A 13,896-nucleotide genomic window follows, 5' to 3' on the forward strand; every position below is an offset into this window, starting at 1 on the left:
TCTGGGACTGTCCCTGGAAAATATAGACACTTGGGAGGGTCTGATCTCATGGTTGTGAGTTCGAGTTCTATGTTGGGCAATTGATTCCTGCATTCCAGGGGGTTGGTCGAGATGATCCGGGGGTTCCTTAAAATTCTACAATCCCTGGTCAAAGAAGCAACTATCTTTGATAGATTGAAGAACGTCCTATTTAATGGAAGTATCCTCTCCTGCGTAGGTGTCCTGGGTTCCCGAGCACCCACAAAACTCCCCATGAACAGCATCAGTCCAGTATATTTGAAGGAGCGTCTCCACCCCCATCGTTCTGCCCGGACACTGAGGTCCAGCGCCGAGGGCCTTCTGGCAGTTCCCTCATTGCGAGAAGCCAAGTTAGAGGGAACCAGGCAGGGCCTTCTCAGTGGTGGTGCCCACCCTGTGGAACGCCCTCCCACCAGATGTCAAAGAGAACAACTACTACAGTGGCACCTTGGGTTACAGATGCTTCAGGTTACAGACTCCGCTAACCCAGAAATAGTACCTCGGGTTAAGAACTTTGCTTCAGGATGAGAACAGAAATTGTGCTCCGGAGGCAAGGCAGCAGCGGGAGGCCCCATTAGCTAAAGTGGTACCTCAGGTTAAGAACAGTTTCAGGTTAAGAACGGACCTCCGGAACGAATTAAGTACGTAACCCAAGGTACCACTGTACCAGACTTTTAGAAGACATCTGAAAGCAGCCCTGTTTAGGGAAGTTTTTAATGTCTGGTGTGTTACTGTATTTTAATATTTTGTTAGAAGCTGCCCAGAGTGGCTGGTGAAGCCCAGCCTGATGGGTGGGGTATAAATAATAAATGATGATGATGATGATGATGATGATGAAGGGGCCGGGCACACACCAATTTCGGCGCCAGGGCATGGCATCCACGGTGGCTCTCTTGAGTGCGGAGAATGACTTCTTTTCTTTGATGGATTTTTGATGGGCGGCGGGCCCAAAAGTTGTTGAGTTTTATGGGGAGAGATCTCACAAAGCGTTGCTGAGCTTTTTGGGGGAGATCGCTTGGGGGGGGGGAGGAAACTCCCACGGGAGCAAACTCGGGAGAAACTCCCCAGCCGCAGTCTGTGGGATTGCGCCCCAGCCTGCGCCAAGACAGACGCGCCGGCATCGCGTCCCAGCCTGGTTTCTTTGCGCTCCACCCTCTGCGCGCTCCTCCCTCCGACGGCACCCAGGGGTGGAGACTGCCCGGGTAGGAGGGTCAAACCGTCGCAGCCTCAATTGCCCTCGCCCCTGGCGCGTGCACGAGCGCGAGAGCGCGCGCCGCCCAGCCTGGGCGGGGACGGTCGCCGGCGTCCCTCCCCTCTTGCCGTCTCTCCACGTTGCGCCAGGGGCGAGGCGGAGCGGCGGCGGCGGCGGAGGCGGAGGCGCGCAGCCTGTCCATCCGAGGAGGAGGCGAGGAGCCGCCTGGACGGCTTTTTTTGGGGAGAGAGGAAGGCGGTGCCATCATGTCGGGCTTGGATTACCTGGCCGCCGAGTGCCTCGTTTCCATCTCCACCGGAGCCCTGTTACACCCGGCCGCCGGAGCCAAGGAGGAGCGCGGGGCGCGCCCCATCGTTGCGGCCCCGCCGGAGGCGGCGGGAGAAGCCCTGGCAGCAACCCCCGACGGCGCAGGCAACCTCTCCGGCGCGGCCAAGAGGCACCGATGCCCGTTCCAGGGCTGCGCAAAAATCTACGGCAAATCTTCCCATCTGAAGGCGCATCTCCGGACGCACACGGGTAAGGGCCGGGCCCCCCAGCTCGGGGACAGTCTCTCTCCCCCCCTCCACTCCATCTTACACCCCAGGGGGCCGAGGGGGTCTTTGCCCCCCTCTTCAAACATATCCCCAAATGTGGATAAGCATTCAAACGCGCGCCATGTGATGGATTATGCGGGTTTACTGGGGGGGTCCCAATATTTCGTTCAAGGTGGCACCCCCGGAACCCCGAGGCCACCCTCCCCCCCCCGGCCCGTTCTCGCCTCGCTTTCCCTCCCCCGCCCCACCCCCGTGGCCTCCACCCACGTGGGGAGACCGCGCCTCGCTCGCTGGCTCTGGGCGGCGTCGACGCACGCATTTCCTGAATTTGGGCTCGGGTGATTACGCAGCCCACCCACGTCGCGAGAGAGACCTCTGCGCCGGTCTCTCTTGCCCGCCCTTACAAGGTGCCGCCCGGGCGCGCCTCCGCCGCCTCCCCCCCCCACGCCCCCGCGCGTGGGCTGAGCGATCCCGGCCCCACGTGCTCCAAAAGCGAAAGCGCGCACGAAGAGCGGAGAGGGTGGGATGCGGAGACTCTCCAGAGTGGGCGGCTTGGGTTTAGATCTGTCTCGTATCCTATCGATATGTCTCTTGAGGACCAAAATCCCAGGTTCGGTCGAGCCTCCGGGGCCAGGCGCAGTCTACCTCGGCCGCCGGAGAACAAACAAACAAGCGTATTTGATCCGGTAGGGCTTTCGCTTGCCAAAAGTCTGGAGGATGCGCCGGGTTCTGCTTTACGCCCCTGCCTAGGGGCGTAAGGGGGTGGGGTGGGCTAATCAATACATATCTGAGGTTCTGCTTCTCCCCCCTCCACCCACCCCAACAAAAGCCTGCCCCGCCCTAGCAAAAGTCCTGGCTACGCCCATGTCCCTGCTCCCTAATTTGAAGAAAAACCTTATGGAAATCTTTTCCCGGCTTCAAATCTCGCCCACTTCTTGTTTGGCGAATGTCTTGACATGTGGGGTGGCGGGTGTGGCCAGCCTAGGGTGGCCTGATTTGGGAGGGGGGCGGGTGGGAGGGACCTGCTGTGTGGAAATTTCAATTTGGGGAGGGGTTTGGCTGCGGCTTGGTTTCTTGGCTCTCCACCCAGACCTGCTGGGCAAACAGAACCATTTACACATACCCCCCCCACCAAAAAAAACCCCATCAGAAAGTAAACACCTTAAGAGAGTGGGTGGGAAGGTTGTGGTGAAGTGGGATGGGCACGAAATGGGCAAAGATCGCTTGTGCCAGCCCTGGAATTCGACTCTCGGGGAGACCGGTTACCAACCGAAAACCTGGCCTTTTACAGGAATCTGCAGGCGGGCGAGAGGGAAAATGGCACAGTGTCCAATTCCGATTTTGTATTAAAAGGGGCGGAACTGTTCGCTGCTAGAAAAGTATGTGGCTTCCCTGGTTCGGATTCTGGACATTTGCACCATGCCAGCAATGTGCTGAGTTAAAAAACTCAGATACAGTGGTACCTCGGGTTAAGTACTTAATTTGTTCCGGAGGTCTGTTCTTAACCTGAAACTGTTCTTAACCTGAAGAACCACTTTAGCTAATGGGGCCTCCTGCAGCTGCCGTGCCGCCGGAGCAAGATTTCTGTTCTCATCCTGAAGCAAAGTTCTTAACCCGAGGTACTATTTCTGGGTTATCGGAGTCTGTAACCTGAAGCGTCTGTAACCCGAGGTACCACTGTATAGCAGCTAATCGCCAAACGGCATCTTAAACCAAGGTTACTGTCACCACAACAGAATGTCTGCGCCTTTGTTTTGGCCGCGTGACTTATTACTATAATAATTGTTATTAATTTCTATACTGCGTTTTATTAACAAAGAACAAATCTCAAAGCGGTTTACAACACATTAAAACGCCAAACAAAACCTGGAATAAATAAAAAAACCTCAAGCTTCACGGAGACTTATTTCTTTTCTTTTTTTCCAAAAAATTTTTATTGGTTTCCACAACATTATAAACAAACAAACATAAACCATAGCCTTATTAAAAATTACACTTATTAACATTGTTAAGTGACTTCCTCGCATCCCCTTGGTTGAATTTCATTGCATAGCCTTTTAACGGTTTTCCAAATCACGGAGACTTATTTCGGATCCTTCTCTATAAGTGAAATTTCGCTTTCCCCATATTTATGGACCTGCTTAATTTAGAGAGCTGCCCCGCAGCAGAAGTTCTCTAGGAAGGCAGTGTGGTGTATTGGTTACAGCGTCGGGCTAGGACCTGGGAGATGAGGGTTCGAATCCCCGCTGCGTCCGGAAACTGACTGGGTGACCTCGGACCCTGGGCCGAGAGAGCAAGGGCCAGGAAACCCATTTTTTCTGCGTGGGGCCACATTGCCCAGTTGACAACATTCTGAGGGCCGTACGGCTGTGGGGAAGGGGTGTGTGTGGAGATACTGCAACAAATATAAGTTTGCCTGTGGACAAAAGGCTACACAAAGAGCCGGGGGTTTCATTACATGAGCAAACACAAGCACACTTTCCCATCTGATCAAGAAAGAGGCTTTATTACAGACTGCCCCCCACCAAAATGTTATTCAGAAGCTCAAAAGGCAACCCTCTCTTCGCCACAACCGAAATGAAGAGTGGCAAGGACTTTTGCACAAAAAACCCACAACCCCAGCCCGCTCCTGAATTCCGAAGTTCTCGCTTTCCAGATAGACTGCTCCTGCTCAGGAAGCCCGATAGGTGAAGATGAACTGCCATCACAGAATCTCAGATTTCCCCCTCTCTCTCACACACCTATCGCCTTGGCGAAACGTAAACAGGTGTTTGTTTATTTCTCCAAAGAACTGGCTGCTTCGGAACGCCGAATCGGTTTAGTATCCTGATTGTTGTTTAGTCATTTAGTCGTGTCTGCCTCTTGGTGACCCCCTGGACCAGAGCACGCCAGGCACTCCTGTCTTCCACTGCCTCCCGCAGTTTGGTCAAACTCATGTTTGTAGCTTCGAGAACACTGTCCAACCATCTCGTCCTCCGTCGTCCCCTTCTCCTTGTGCCCTCCATCTTTCCCAGCATCAGGGTCTTTTTCAGGGAGTCTTCTCTTCTCTTGAGGTGGCCAAAGTCTTGGAGTCTCAGCTTCAGGATCTGTCCTTCCAGTGAGCACTCAGGGCTGATTTCCTTCCGAATGGAGAGGTTTGACCTTCTTGCAGTCCATGGGACTCTCAAGAGTCTCCTCCAGCACCAGAATTCAAAAGCATCCATTCTTCGGCGATCAGCCTTCTTGATGGTCCAGCTCTCACTTCCATACATCACTACTGGGAAAACCATGGCTTTTACTATACGGACCTTTGTCGGCAAGGTGATGTCTCTGCTTTTTAAGATGCTGTCTAGGTTTGCCGCCGCCTTTCTCCCAAGGTGTCCTGATACACAAATCCAATTCCTGGCACATATATGCAGAGAAAGAGAGCTCTGAATGAGCTTGGAACAGATAGTTCCTTCGATGGAGAGCTGGTAGCGGTGGTTTTGCAGTGTGTTTTAAAGTCCCCATCTTGCAAAGGCACACGCCAGCTTTGTCGAGAAAAACAAAGCGTCGAAGCAGCAGGGCTGCATCTGGGTAAACAGACGCTCAAAAAGGAGAGGGGGGGAACAAAACCCCACGGTATGCAGACTTCGCTTGTGCAATCCTGACATCTGCCTGCTTGGCTTAGCTTTCCTCCCACGAGGAGATTAAGGGCAGCGAACTCTCATGGGCATGAGCTAGGTGGCAAAGACATCTGCTGCGGCACGCTTCTTTGGCAGAGCAGAGCCCAGTTAACCTAAGTCAAGGTTCTAGTCCTCATGCGGCCCAAATAAGGACCGGTTTACAGTGGTGCCTTGGTTCTCAAACTTAATCCGTTCCAAAACCAAAGCGTTCCAAAACCAAGGCGCGCTTTCCCATAGAAAGGAATGCAAAACGGATCAATCCGTTCCAGACTTTTAAAAGCAACCCCTAAAACAGCAATGGTGGCCAAAGTCTTGGAGCCTCAGCTTCAGGATCTGTCCTTCCAATGAGCACTCAGGGCTGATTTCCTTCAGAATGGAGAGGTTGGATCTTCTTGCAGTCCATGGGACTCTCAAGAATCTCCTCCAGCACCAGAATTCAAAATCATCCATTCTTCGGCGATCAGCCTTCTTTATGGTCCAGCTCTCACTTCCATACATCACTACTGGGAAAACCATAGCTTGAACTATACAGTGGTACCTCGGATTACATACGCTTCAGGTTACAGACTCCGCTAACCCGGAAATAGTACCTTGGGTTAAGAACTTTGCTTCAGGATGAGAACAGAAATCATGCTCCGGCGGCGCGGCAGCAGCAGGAGGCCCCATTAGCTAAAGTGGTGCTTCAGGTTAAGAACGGACCTCCGGAATGAATTAAGTACTTAACCCGAGGTACCACTGTACAGTATCTGAGTTTTTTAACTCAGCACATTGCTGGCATGGTGCAAATGTCTACAATCTGAACCAGGGAAGTCACATACAGTGGTACCTCGGGTGAAGTACTTAATTAGTTCCGGAGGCATGTTCTTAACCTGAAACTGTTCTTAACCTGAAGCACCACTTTAGCTAATGGGGCCTCCTGCTGCTGCTGCGCCGCCGGAGCACGATTTCTGTTCTCATCCTGATGCAAAGTTCTTAACCCGAAGCACTATTTCTGGGTTAGCGGAGTCTGTAACCTGAAGCGTATGTAACCCAAGGTGCCGCTGTATGTGTTTATGCCAGTAAATTTTTATTATTTAAGTTTAGAGCTATTCCGCTAGGAGTGGTGCTTCAGGTTAAGAACAGTTTCAAGTTAAGAGCGGACCTCCAGAACAAATTACGTACGTAACCAGAGGTACCACTGTACGGACCTTTGTTGGCAAGGTGTATGTATCTATGTATGTATGTATGAGGTGTATGTATCTATGTAGAATAAGTTTGTTTCATGTTCTAGTTTGTGTTTGCAAGTCTTGCATTTATCAATAAAAGTTTTAAATAAATAAATAAGGAATTAGTCGTATTCACCCTGTTACTCCAGCTCAACGTTCCCACCGCGAATGACGACACGATTCACGCTTTGCTTTTCTCTTCTCTTTGCAGGTGAGCGCCCGTTCCCTTGCAGCTGGCCCTCCTGCCAGAAGCGATTCGCCCGTTCTGACGAGCTGGCCCGCCACCTGCGCACCCACACCGGCGAGAAGCGCTTCGCCTGCCCGCTCTGCGAGAAGCGCTTCATGCGCAGCGACCACCTGACCAAGCACGCCCGCCGCCACCCGGCTTTCCGCCCGGACATGGTCCGGAGACCCGAGTGCCACAGCGCCTCTCCCAGTGACTCTGCCGCAAGCAGCCTGGCCGGGAGCCCCGCCCATGACAGCCCCGCCCCCTGAAAAGGCCCCGCTACCCACGATGCTTTGCTGGCCCCAGCCCGCCAGGGACCCTCCGCTGGGCGAAGGGGGCCTGTTCCCGGTTCCCAATTTGGGAGCCTCCAGGGAGCGAGGGTCGCCGCTGGCGATCGGAGGAACCGTTCCAGGCGACTTGCTTCGGTCCATTCGATCGCAAATGTCCACCTTCCCCTGATCCACGCCTGCCGGGGTTTTTCTGGCATCTAGGGTCCCCTCGCAGCCCCTTTCCCTCGGTTTCCCAACGCAAAGGGACGTTCTGGTTTGGGTGTCTCAAATCGTCCCACCCTGCCGTTCCCTATCACTTTCCGGAAAAGTCTGGATTCTCGGCCCCTTTCCCTGGCTCCCCAATACTCAGGAAAGGATGGGGAAATTAGTCTAGAACGCGCCAAACCTTTCTTCGGCCAGACGGATGGTTTTAGGAAGCTCATTTATATGGTACAATGGGACAGAGATGTCCGCAATTGCACATCACCCGGATCTGGTAACCAAAGGTAGACTGCCTCTTGCTGGGGAGGAACAATTGCGGTGAACAGATGACTCCAGGATGCTCGGTAAACAGGGTACGGTATAGTCTGAGCTAATCCGGCGTCATTTGTTCCCAGAACCCGGTCACCAGAGGTATATTCCCCCCTAAATAATCTATTCCTTGCTGTCACGGCTGCCCGCAATTAATCGGAACCCAGCCTTAAAAGGGAAAACAAATACCGTATTTTTCGCTCTGTAAGACGCACCAGACCACAAGACGCACCTAGTTTTTGGAGGAGGAAAACAAGGAAAAAATATATATTCTGAATCTCAGAAGCCAGAACAGCAAGAGGGATCGCTGCGCAGCGAAAGCAGCAATCCCTCTTGCTGTTCTGGCTTCTGGGATAGCTGCGCAGCCTGCATTCACTCCATAAGACGCACACACAGGAGGGAAAAAGTGAGTCTTAGAGAGCAAAAAATACGGTACGTTTGTGTGTGCTGCACAGAGGAGCGATCGCTCCGTCCTTCGCTCGCTCGCCAGCCAAAACCTGCTCACCTTGCTTCTCCAAAAACCAGGTGGGGTTTGGCTCGCAGCTCCCACCAGCTCAACCGAAAGCCAGCATGACTAGTGGTTAGCGGTGATGGGGAGACGAATGCCTCTGTTTGGAAAAAGTGCTCCTTTCCTGAGAGTTGAGGAACACCTCTTCCTAGAACAGGGATGGGGAAGCCTGTATCCTTCTCGTGCTGGACACCAGTGGCCAGCATGCCCAATGGGCGGGGGTCATAACCATTGGTGTCCAATAGCATCCGCAAAACCCCAGTTTGGGAAACCGCTCTCCTCGTTGCCTGCATCAGAGGCCTGTTTGATTTGCATACCTGTCAATCCTATTCCCTGGGACTTAGCTGAGTATCGCTAGTGGGTAACCTATCCCTAAAATTTGTAAATAATTTCCCCCCTCCCTCCGAACCGGGTCCAAATTTTAATATCTGTACATAGAAAATGGAGGACCTGTTTTTATGGATGTGGCTGTTCTTGTTATTTTTATATCTATATATATAAACAGTGTAATTTATTTTATTTTTAAATGTAGAATCTGCATCGGTCTGGGGGGGATGTTGATGGAGTGGGGAGAAGGCTTAAGGATTTTATCGTCCTCCTTCTCCCTTTGCAAGCCTGCCTTACAGCCAAGCGGCGGAGCTGGGAATCGCTTTGCCCACATTCATGTGGACTAGGAACTTGCTTCGGTTTCCGGGGAAGCGGCGCCATTCGGTGGGCAGCTCTGAGCTAGGTAGACCGCGGAGCCGGCGAGAAGCAGAAGTCTGTGTCGCCCAGGATTTGGGTCCCCAGCTGTTTTTGGACTACAACTCCCATCATGCTTGGTTAGCAGGACCAGGGATGATGGGTTTTGTAGTGCCCAAAAAACCCCAACAACAACACCAGAGCCTGGGCAAGTTTTTGCGAGGGATGTTGGGCACGTTTCAAAGCACTCCCCCCCCTTCTTCCCCAGCCGAGATGTATTTCAGGGTGTGGATAAAGAGAAATAGATATATGTGCGTGTTTTTAACGTGAGTTTCGGTGCCTTGGTGCTTCCAGAGGGCCGTATGGTGGCCCTTGAAGGCACCTCTTCCTTCTTCCTTGGTTAAATGCATTTGTGAGGCTTGCTCGCAGGGTGCAGGTACCCCCTCAGCGCAGGAGGGCGGGGTGTTTTGTTTTTTTAATTTGCCAAGCTGGCAATAGCCATATCTGCGATTGCTCGGTCTACGGGTTGGTGTTGGGCGGACCTCGACACCTGCGCGGTGTCGCTGCCTGCCTTGGTTGTGAAGTTGCCTTGCGTCTTCCCTCTGAAAACGCCGTAGAGTCGGAGGAGCAAGTCAGGGCGAGCGACCGCTTTTCCCGCTTCCTCTTGCTTTTCGAGGCTCCCGTTTTCACCCCGTCGGATCCGGACTTCCGTCCAGGGTCCTTTGGGAAACCGGAGAAGGGACGTATGCTTGCACTTTGGGGAGAAAAGCGATGTCTCCGTGCCGGCGCCGGATGATGGGGCAGAGCGTCTGCAAGCTGGTGGAGCGAGGTTCGAACACAGGGCTTTGTGCAAAACCTCAAGCGCAATCCGTGCCGCCATAAAGCCAGTCCAAGCTCACGGAGCCTTTGAGCCTGAAAAATGCTGTGGAACTACAGTTCCCATCATCCCTGGCAGCACAGGCTGATGGGAGTTGTAGTTCGGCAACACCTGGCGCGCCAAAGTTCCTTGTCCCCGAGCTAGTTAAACCTCAATGCTTCAGGTCTAGCGATTTAGGCCCTTCCGGGATACACTGCCCGGCCTCCATGAGGCCCTGGATTCGAACTCAAGACCGGAAGATGCCCATATCTGCAGGCTGGGATGCGCAAGGCATTTTGGGAAGCTCACCAGCTGTCCAACAGCTGGAAGTTTTGCCTGGGATAATCTTCCTCCTACCCCCATTTTAAAATTTCCTGAGTTCTCAGGGACTAATAAGGGAACCGTAATTCCCGTGCCCCCCCAAATTCCTGTTATCTGGGGAAATTATATATTTATGATCTCCCTCCCCTCCTCCCTTTGTAATTAAGCAAGAGATATTTTTTAAACGGAAGCAAGTAGATTTATTTATTTTTGGTTAAAAAGAATAGCGTGCAAATTAAGGGGAAGCTGAGCGTCGGTTGAGTGTTCGGGTTTGTTTGGTCTGTTTGCAATGCGGATTAGAATCGCCGTGCAGGTTTTAAGGGGGGGAAATGTTGGTTTTGGTTGGAGGCGCGACGTATTTTTTCCATTACAGCCGAGAAATCAGCACCCACCTGGCGATTTCCACGCGCCGACAGGAGGCTGACTGCGTCCAAAGTCCTAATCCATCCATCTACCCATCTACCGTATTTTTCGCTCTATAAGACGCACCAGACGACAAGACGCACCTAGTTTTTGGAGGAGGAAAACAAGAAAAAGAATATTCTGAATCTCCGAAGCCAGAACAGCAAGAGGGATCGCTGCGCAGCGAAAGCAGCAATCCCTCTTGCTGTTCTGGCTTCTGGGATAGCTGCGCAGCCTGCATTCACTCCATAAGACGCACACACATTTCCCCTTACTTTTTAGGAGGGAAAAAGTGAGTCTTGTAGAGCAAAAAATACGGTATGTTTATTATGAGAAACAGCGAACACAAATGCCTTCACCGCATTTTCTTTCTAAGGATCTTCTTTGCGTTCTTGTCAGTCAACCCTGCAGATCTTAAAAGGGTTTTGTGGACAGTTCCGTCGGCTCGGAAAACAGGAGCTGGTGAAAGCTAAAACTATTTAATTAAAACTTTTTAGTTTATCATAAGACAAACAAAAAAGCAACAACCCCAAAACCTGAGGTTGCATTCCTTAAAGCCTCTTATTACCCAGGAGCAAACCCCATTGAATGAAATAGGATTTCTCCCCCTGTGTAGCTGTGGCTATGTTTGCACTAGTAACATTGAACTGGCTGGCGTTTTTAAAAGTAGGGTTATGTGACCCCAGGCTGCTTCTGAGAAAACTTGGGGAGTTCTTCGACTGCCCTAAATCTTGAGACATCTTCCCCCTCTGAGACCCACACAAAGCCCCATGGCTGTCGTTTTTCTCCCTTGAAAAGCACAGGGTGCCGAAGGTGGAATTTGGGGAGAGTGCCAATCTTTCAAAGTTCCTTTCTCGTCTCTATGGGGCTTTTTCGAGGCTTGGATAATCCAACCGGTCTTTTCTCAAGATCCGTTGGAAACTGAAGACTTGGGTGTGCATGCACTTTTAATTTCTGTCTTGGCAGGCAGAGGAGGGGCATGGCCAGAGGGTCTGGCCACCCGCTCAGCAGCCGAAAATTTGCCAAAACAGCTGGCAAACTCTGCCGTACGAGTTGTGCAAATGGTGGATTACGCAATGTATTTATTTGACAACGTGTTCCCTTCTCCTGGTCTGAAAAACCCGTGCATCGTGGGGGAGATGGGGGTGAACGATTTGAGATATTGTCAATATCCCACGCACCCTTTCCCCCTGTTGTTTCTAAAGAAGCACTGAAGCTCGTATGTGTGTGTGTGTTTTGGGTGTGCCGCTTGAAAAATAAAAACGACAAACTGCTTTACTCGTGTGTCTTGTGTGCTGTTTGTGAAATAGATTTTCTGCATGCTATCATAAATGGCTTACCGTGTCTTAAGAAGGGCTTCCTCGCTGGTCCGTGCGTTTGGGACGGCAGCTTTGTTTTTAAGAACATCAGAATTTTCTCGGAGAATGGGGAGAGTTGGAGGGCTCCCCAAAGGATATCCAAACCAACCCAATTTGGTGCGGGAATCGCAGCAGTTCACCGTGAGACTGATCTGGGGTGGGAAAGGGGACTCTCTTTGTTTTACAGTGGTACCTCGCAAGACGAATGCCTCGTAAGACGAAAAACTCGCAAGACGAAAGAGTTTTTCGTTTTTTGAGTTGCTTCGCAAGACGAATTTCCCTATGGGCTTGCTTTGCAAGACGAAAACGTCTTGCGAGTTTGTTTCCTTTTTCTTAAAACCGTTAATACCCAGGGAATCCGTGCTTCGCAAGACGAAAAATTCGCAAGACGAAAAAACTCGCAGAACGAATTAATTTCGTCTTGCGAGGTACCACTGTATATGGATTACTGTTCTCATAAGCTATCTGCCAAGTTATTTAGGAAGAGGATTGAAGAAGACATGTTGTGCATAACCCCCCCCAAGTGTAAGGACCCCTGACCATTAGGTCCAGTCGTGGCCGACTGGGGCTGCGGCGCTCATCTCGCTTTACTGGCCGAGGGAGCCGGCGTACAGCTTCTGGGTCATCTGGCCAGCATGACTAAGCCGCTTCTGGCGAACCAGAGCAGCGCACGGAAACGCTGTTTACCTTCCCGCCAGAGCGGTACCTATTTATCTACTTGAACTGGTGTGCTTTCGAACTGCTAGGTGGGCAGGAGCAGGGACTGAGCAATGGGAGCTCACCCCGTCATTGCGGGGATTCGAACTGCCGACCTGATCGGCAAGTCCTAGGCTCTGTGGTTTAACCCACAGTGCCACCCGTGTCTCTCCCCCCCGAAGTGTAGAAAATGCCAAAGGATGTCTCTGCCTTGTTGATACTTGACCTCTTCATCATCATCTTCTTTGGCGATCCCTCGTAGCCGAATAAGATTGTCTTCCATAAACACGGTTTTATAAATGAGTCCATAAGTGACTGTGGAGGCCAATTCTGGATCCACACATCTTTCCACAATGGGGACATAGGTTTCCATGCAGGAGTTGATCACGGTGTGGATTTGCCAAGCGTGCCTTCCTCTTAGCACGTTTCTCCCTTGCGTCCTGAGTTCGAGTGTCTTCAAAGCCCAGGACACCTTTGGGAAAGGCTGTTCTCCAACTGGAGCGCTCGTGGACCAGTGTTTCCCAATTGTTGGTGTTGATACTACATTTTTTTAGATTTGCCTTGAGAGAGTCTTTGAACCTCTTTTGGTTACCACCAGCATTACGCTGTCCATTTTTAAGTTTCCGAATAGTCGCTTTGGAAGATGATAATTGGGCATTCGCACAACATGACCAGCAAGCAGCAATCACAGTTAACCGACGTGTGGATTCATTTAATAATGGAAGAAACATAACCTTCTGCGAATGGGGTTGGAGATCTATAAAAATGATGCAGCGTGGAATTAAATGTAAATAAATAAAACCTTCGTTGAGGGAGAGACCAGCACTTTGCTCTGTAATAATGAGCCACTTTTAACATGCTCAGAGGCTCTTGGCGCACAGGAACAGGCCTTGCCTTTGATCATACCCAACTTCCAACCCAACACTGCCAAGTTTTGACTGTATTTGCTTTAGTTTTGCTGCCAACACTTCTCCATGTTCCCTGCAGCAGGGCTCCTGTGCCTACTGTTCCAGTGAGAAAAATGCAATAGATGCCCCCTTATTGTGCATCTTTTTTTTGCGAAGTGAGAGAGGAGGAAAGACACTCAAGACAGGCCATACTTTTGTAAAAAATTTAATAAAAATTTTAAAATAACGCAGTTTTAAGGGCAGAGGAGCCTTTTCTGGAAAGAAAAAAGAAGTTGGCAGCCAGGAGACTTTTGCTCAGTTCCCTTTTTTTCCTTTTCCCCCGACTTCCTTCTTTAAATCCCCCTTTCCTCTTTCATAGCCGTTCCCCTCTGCCCTTGATTTTACCCCATTTTCCCTTCCTTAGTCCAACTTTCCAACAGGCACCTCCTCAGCCACCTCATGTCCTGGAAAGACACCAAAGTGGGCGTTGAAGGACCCTTCTGGCAACGAGCATGCGCTTTGGAGCAGTCCTACCTCCTCTCGGCCTT

At 51.3% G+C, this 13,896-nt stretch overlaps 2 protein-coding genes across 2 annotated transcripts in view; both read left to right on the top strand.

Moving 5' to 3' along the window:
* Positions 1–13,896, top strand: part of RNF126 (ring finger protein 126) — a 767,042-nt gene that overhangs the window by 731,005 nt on the left and 22,141 nt on the right. The window lies entirely within an intron of this gene.
* KLF16 (KLF transcription factor 16) lies at positions 1,336–11,685 on the top strand. The gene is made up of 2 exons (XM_083594972.1): positions 1,336–1,747; positions 6,825–11,685. The coding sequence occupies exons 1-2, from the start codon at positions 1,477–1,479 to the stop codon at positions 7,106–7,108; spliced, it is 555 nt and encodes a 184-aa protein (XP_083451098.1). The 5' UTR covers positions 1,336–1,476; the 3' UTR covers positions 7,109–11,685.

The sequence above is a fragment of the Podarcis filfolensis genome, assembly GCF_964270895.1.
Source record: "Podarcis filfolensis genome assembly, chromosome: 18".
NCBI lineage: Eukaryota > Metazoa > Chordata > Lepidosauria > Squamata > Lacertidae > Podarcis > Podarcis filfolensis.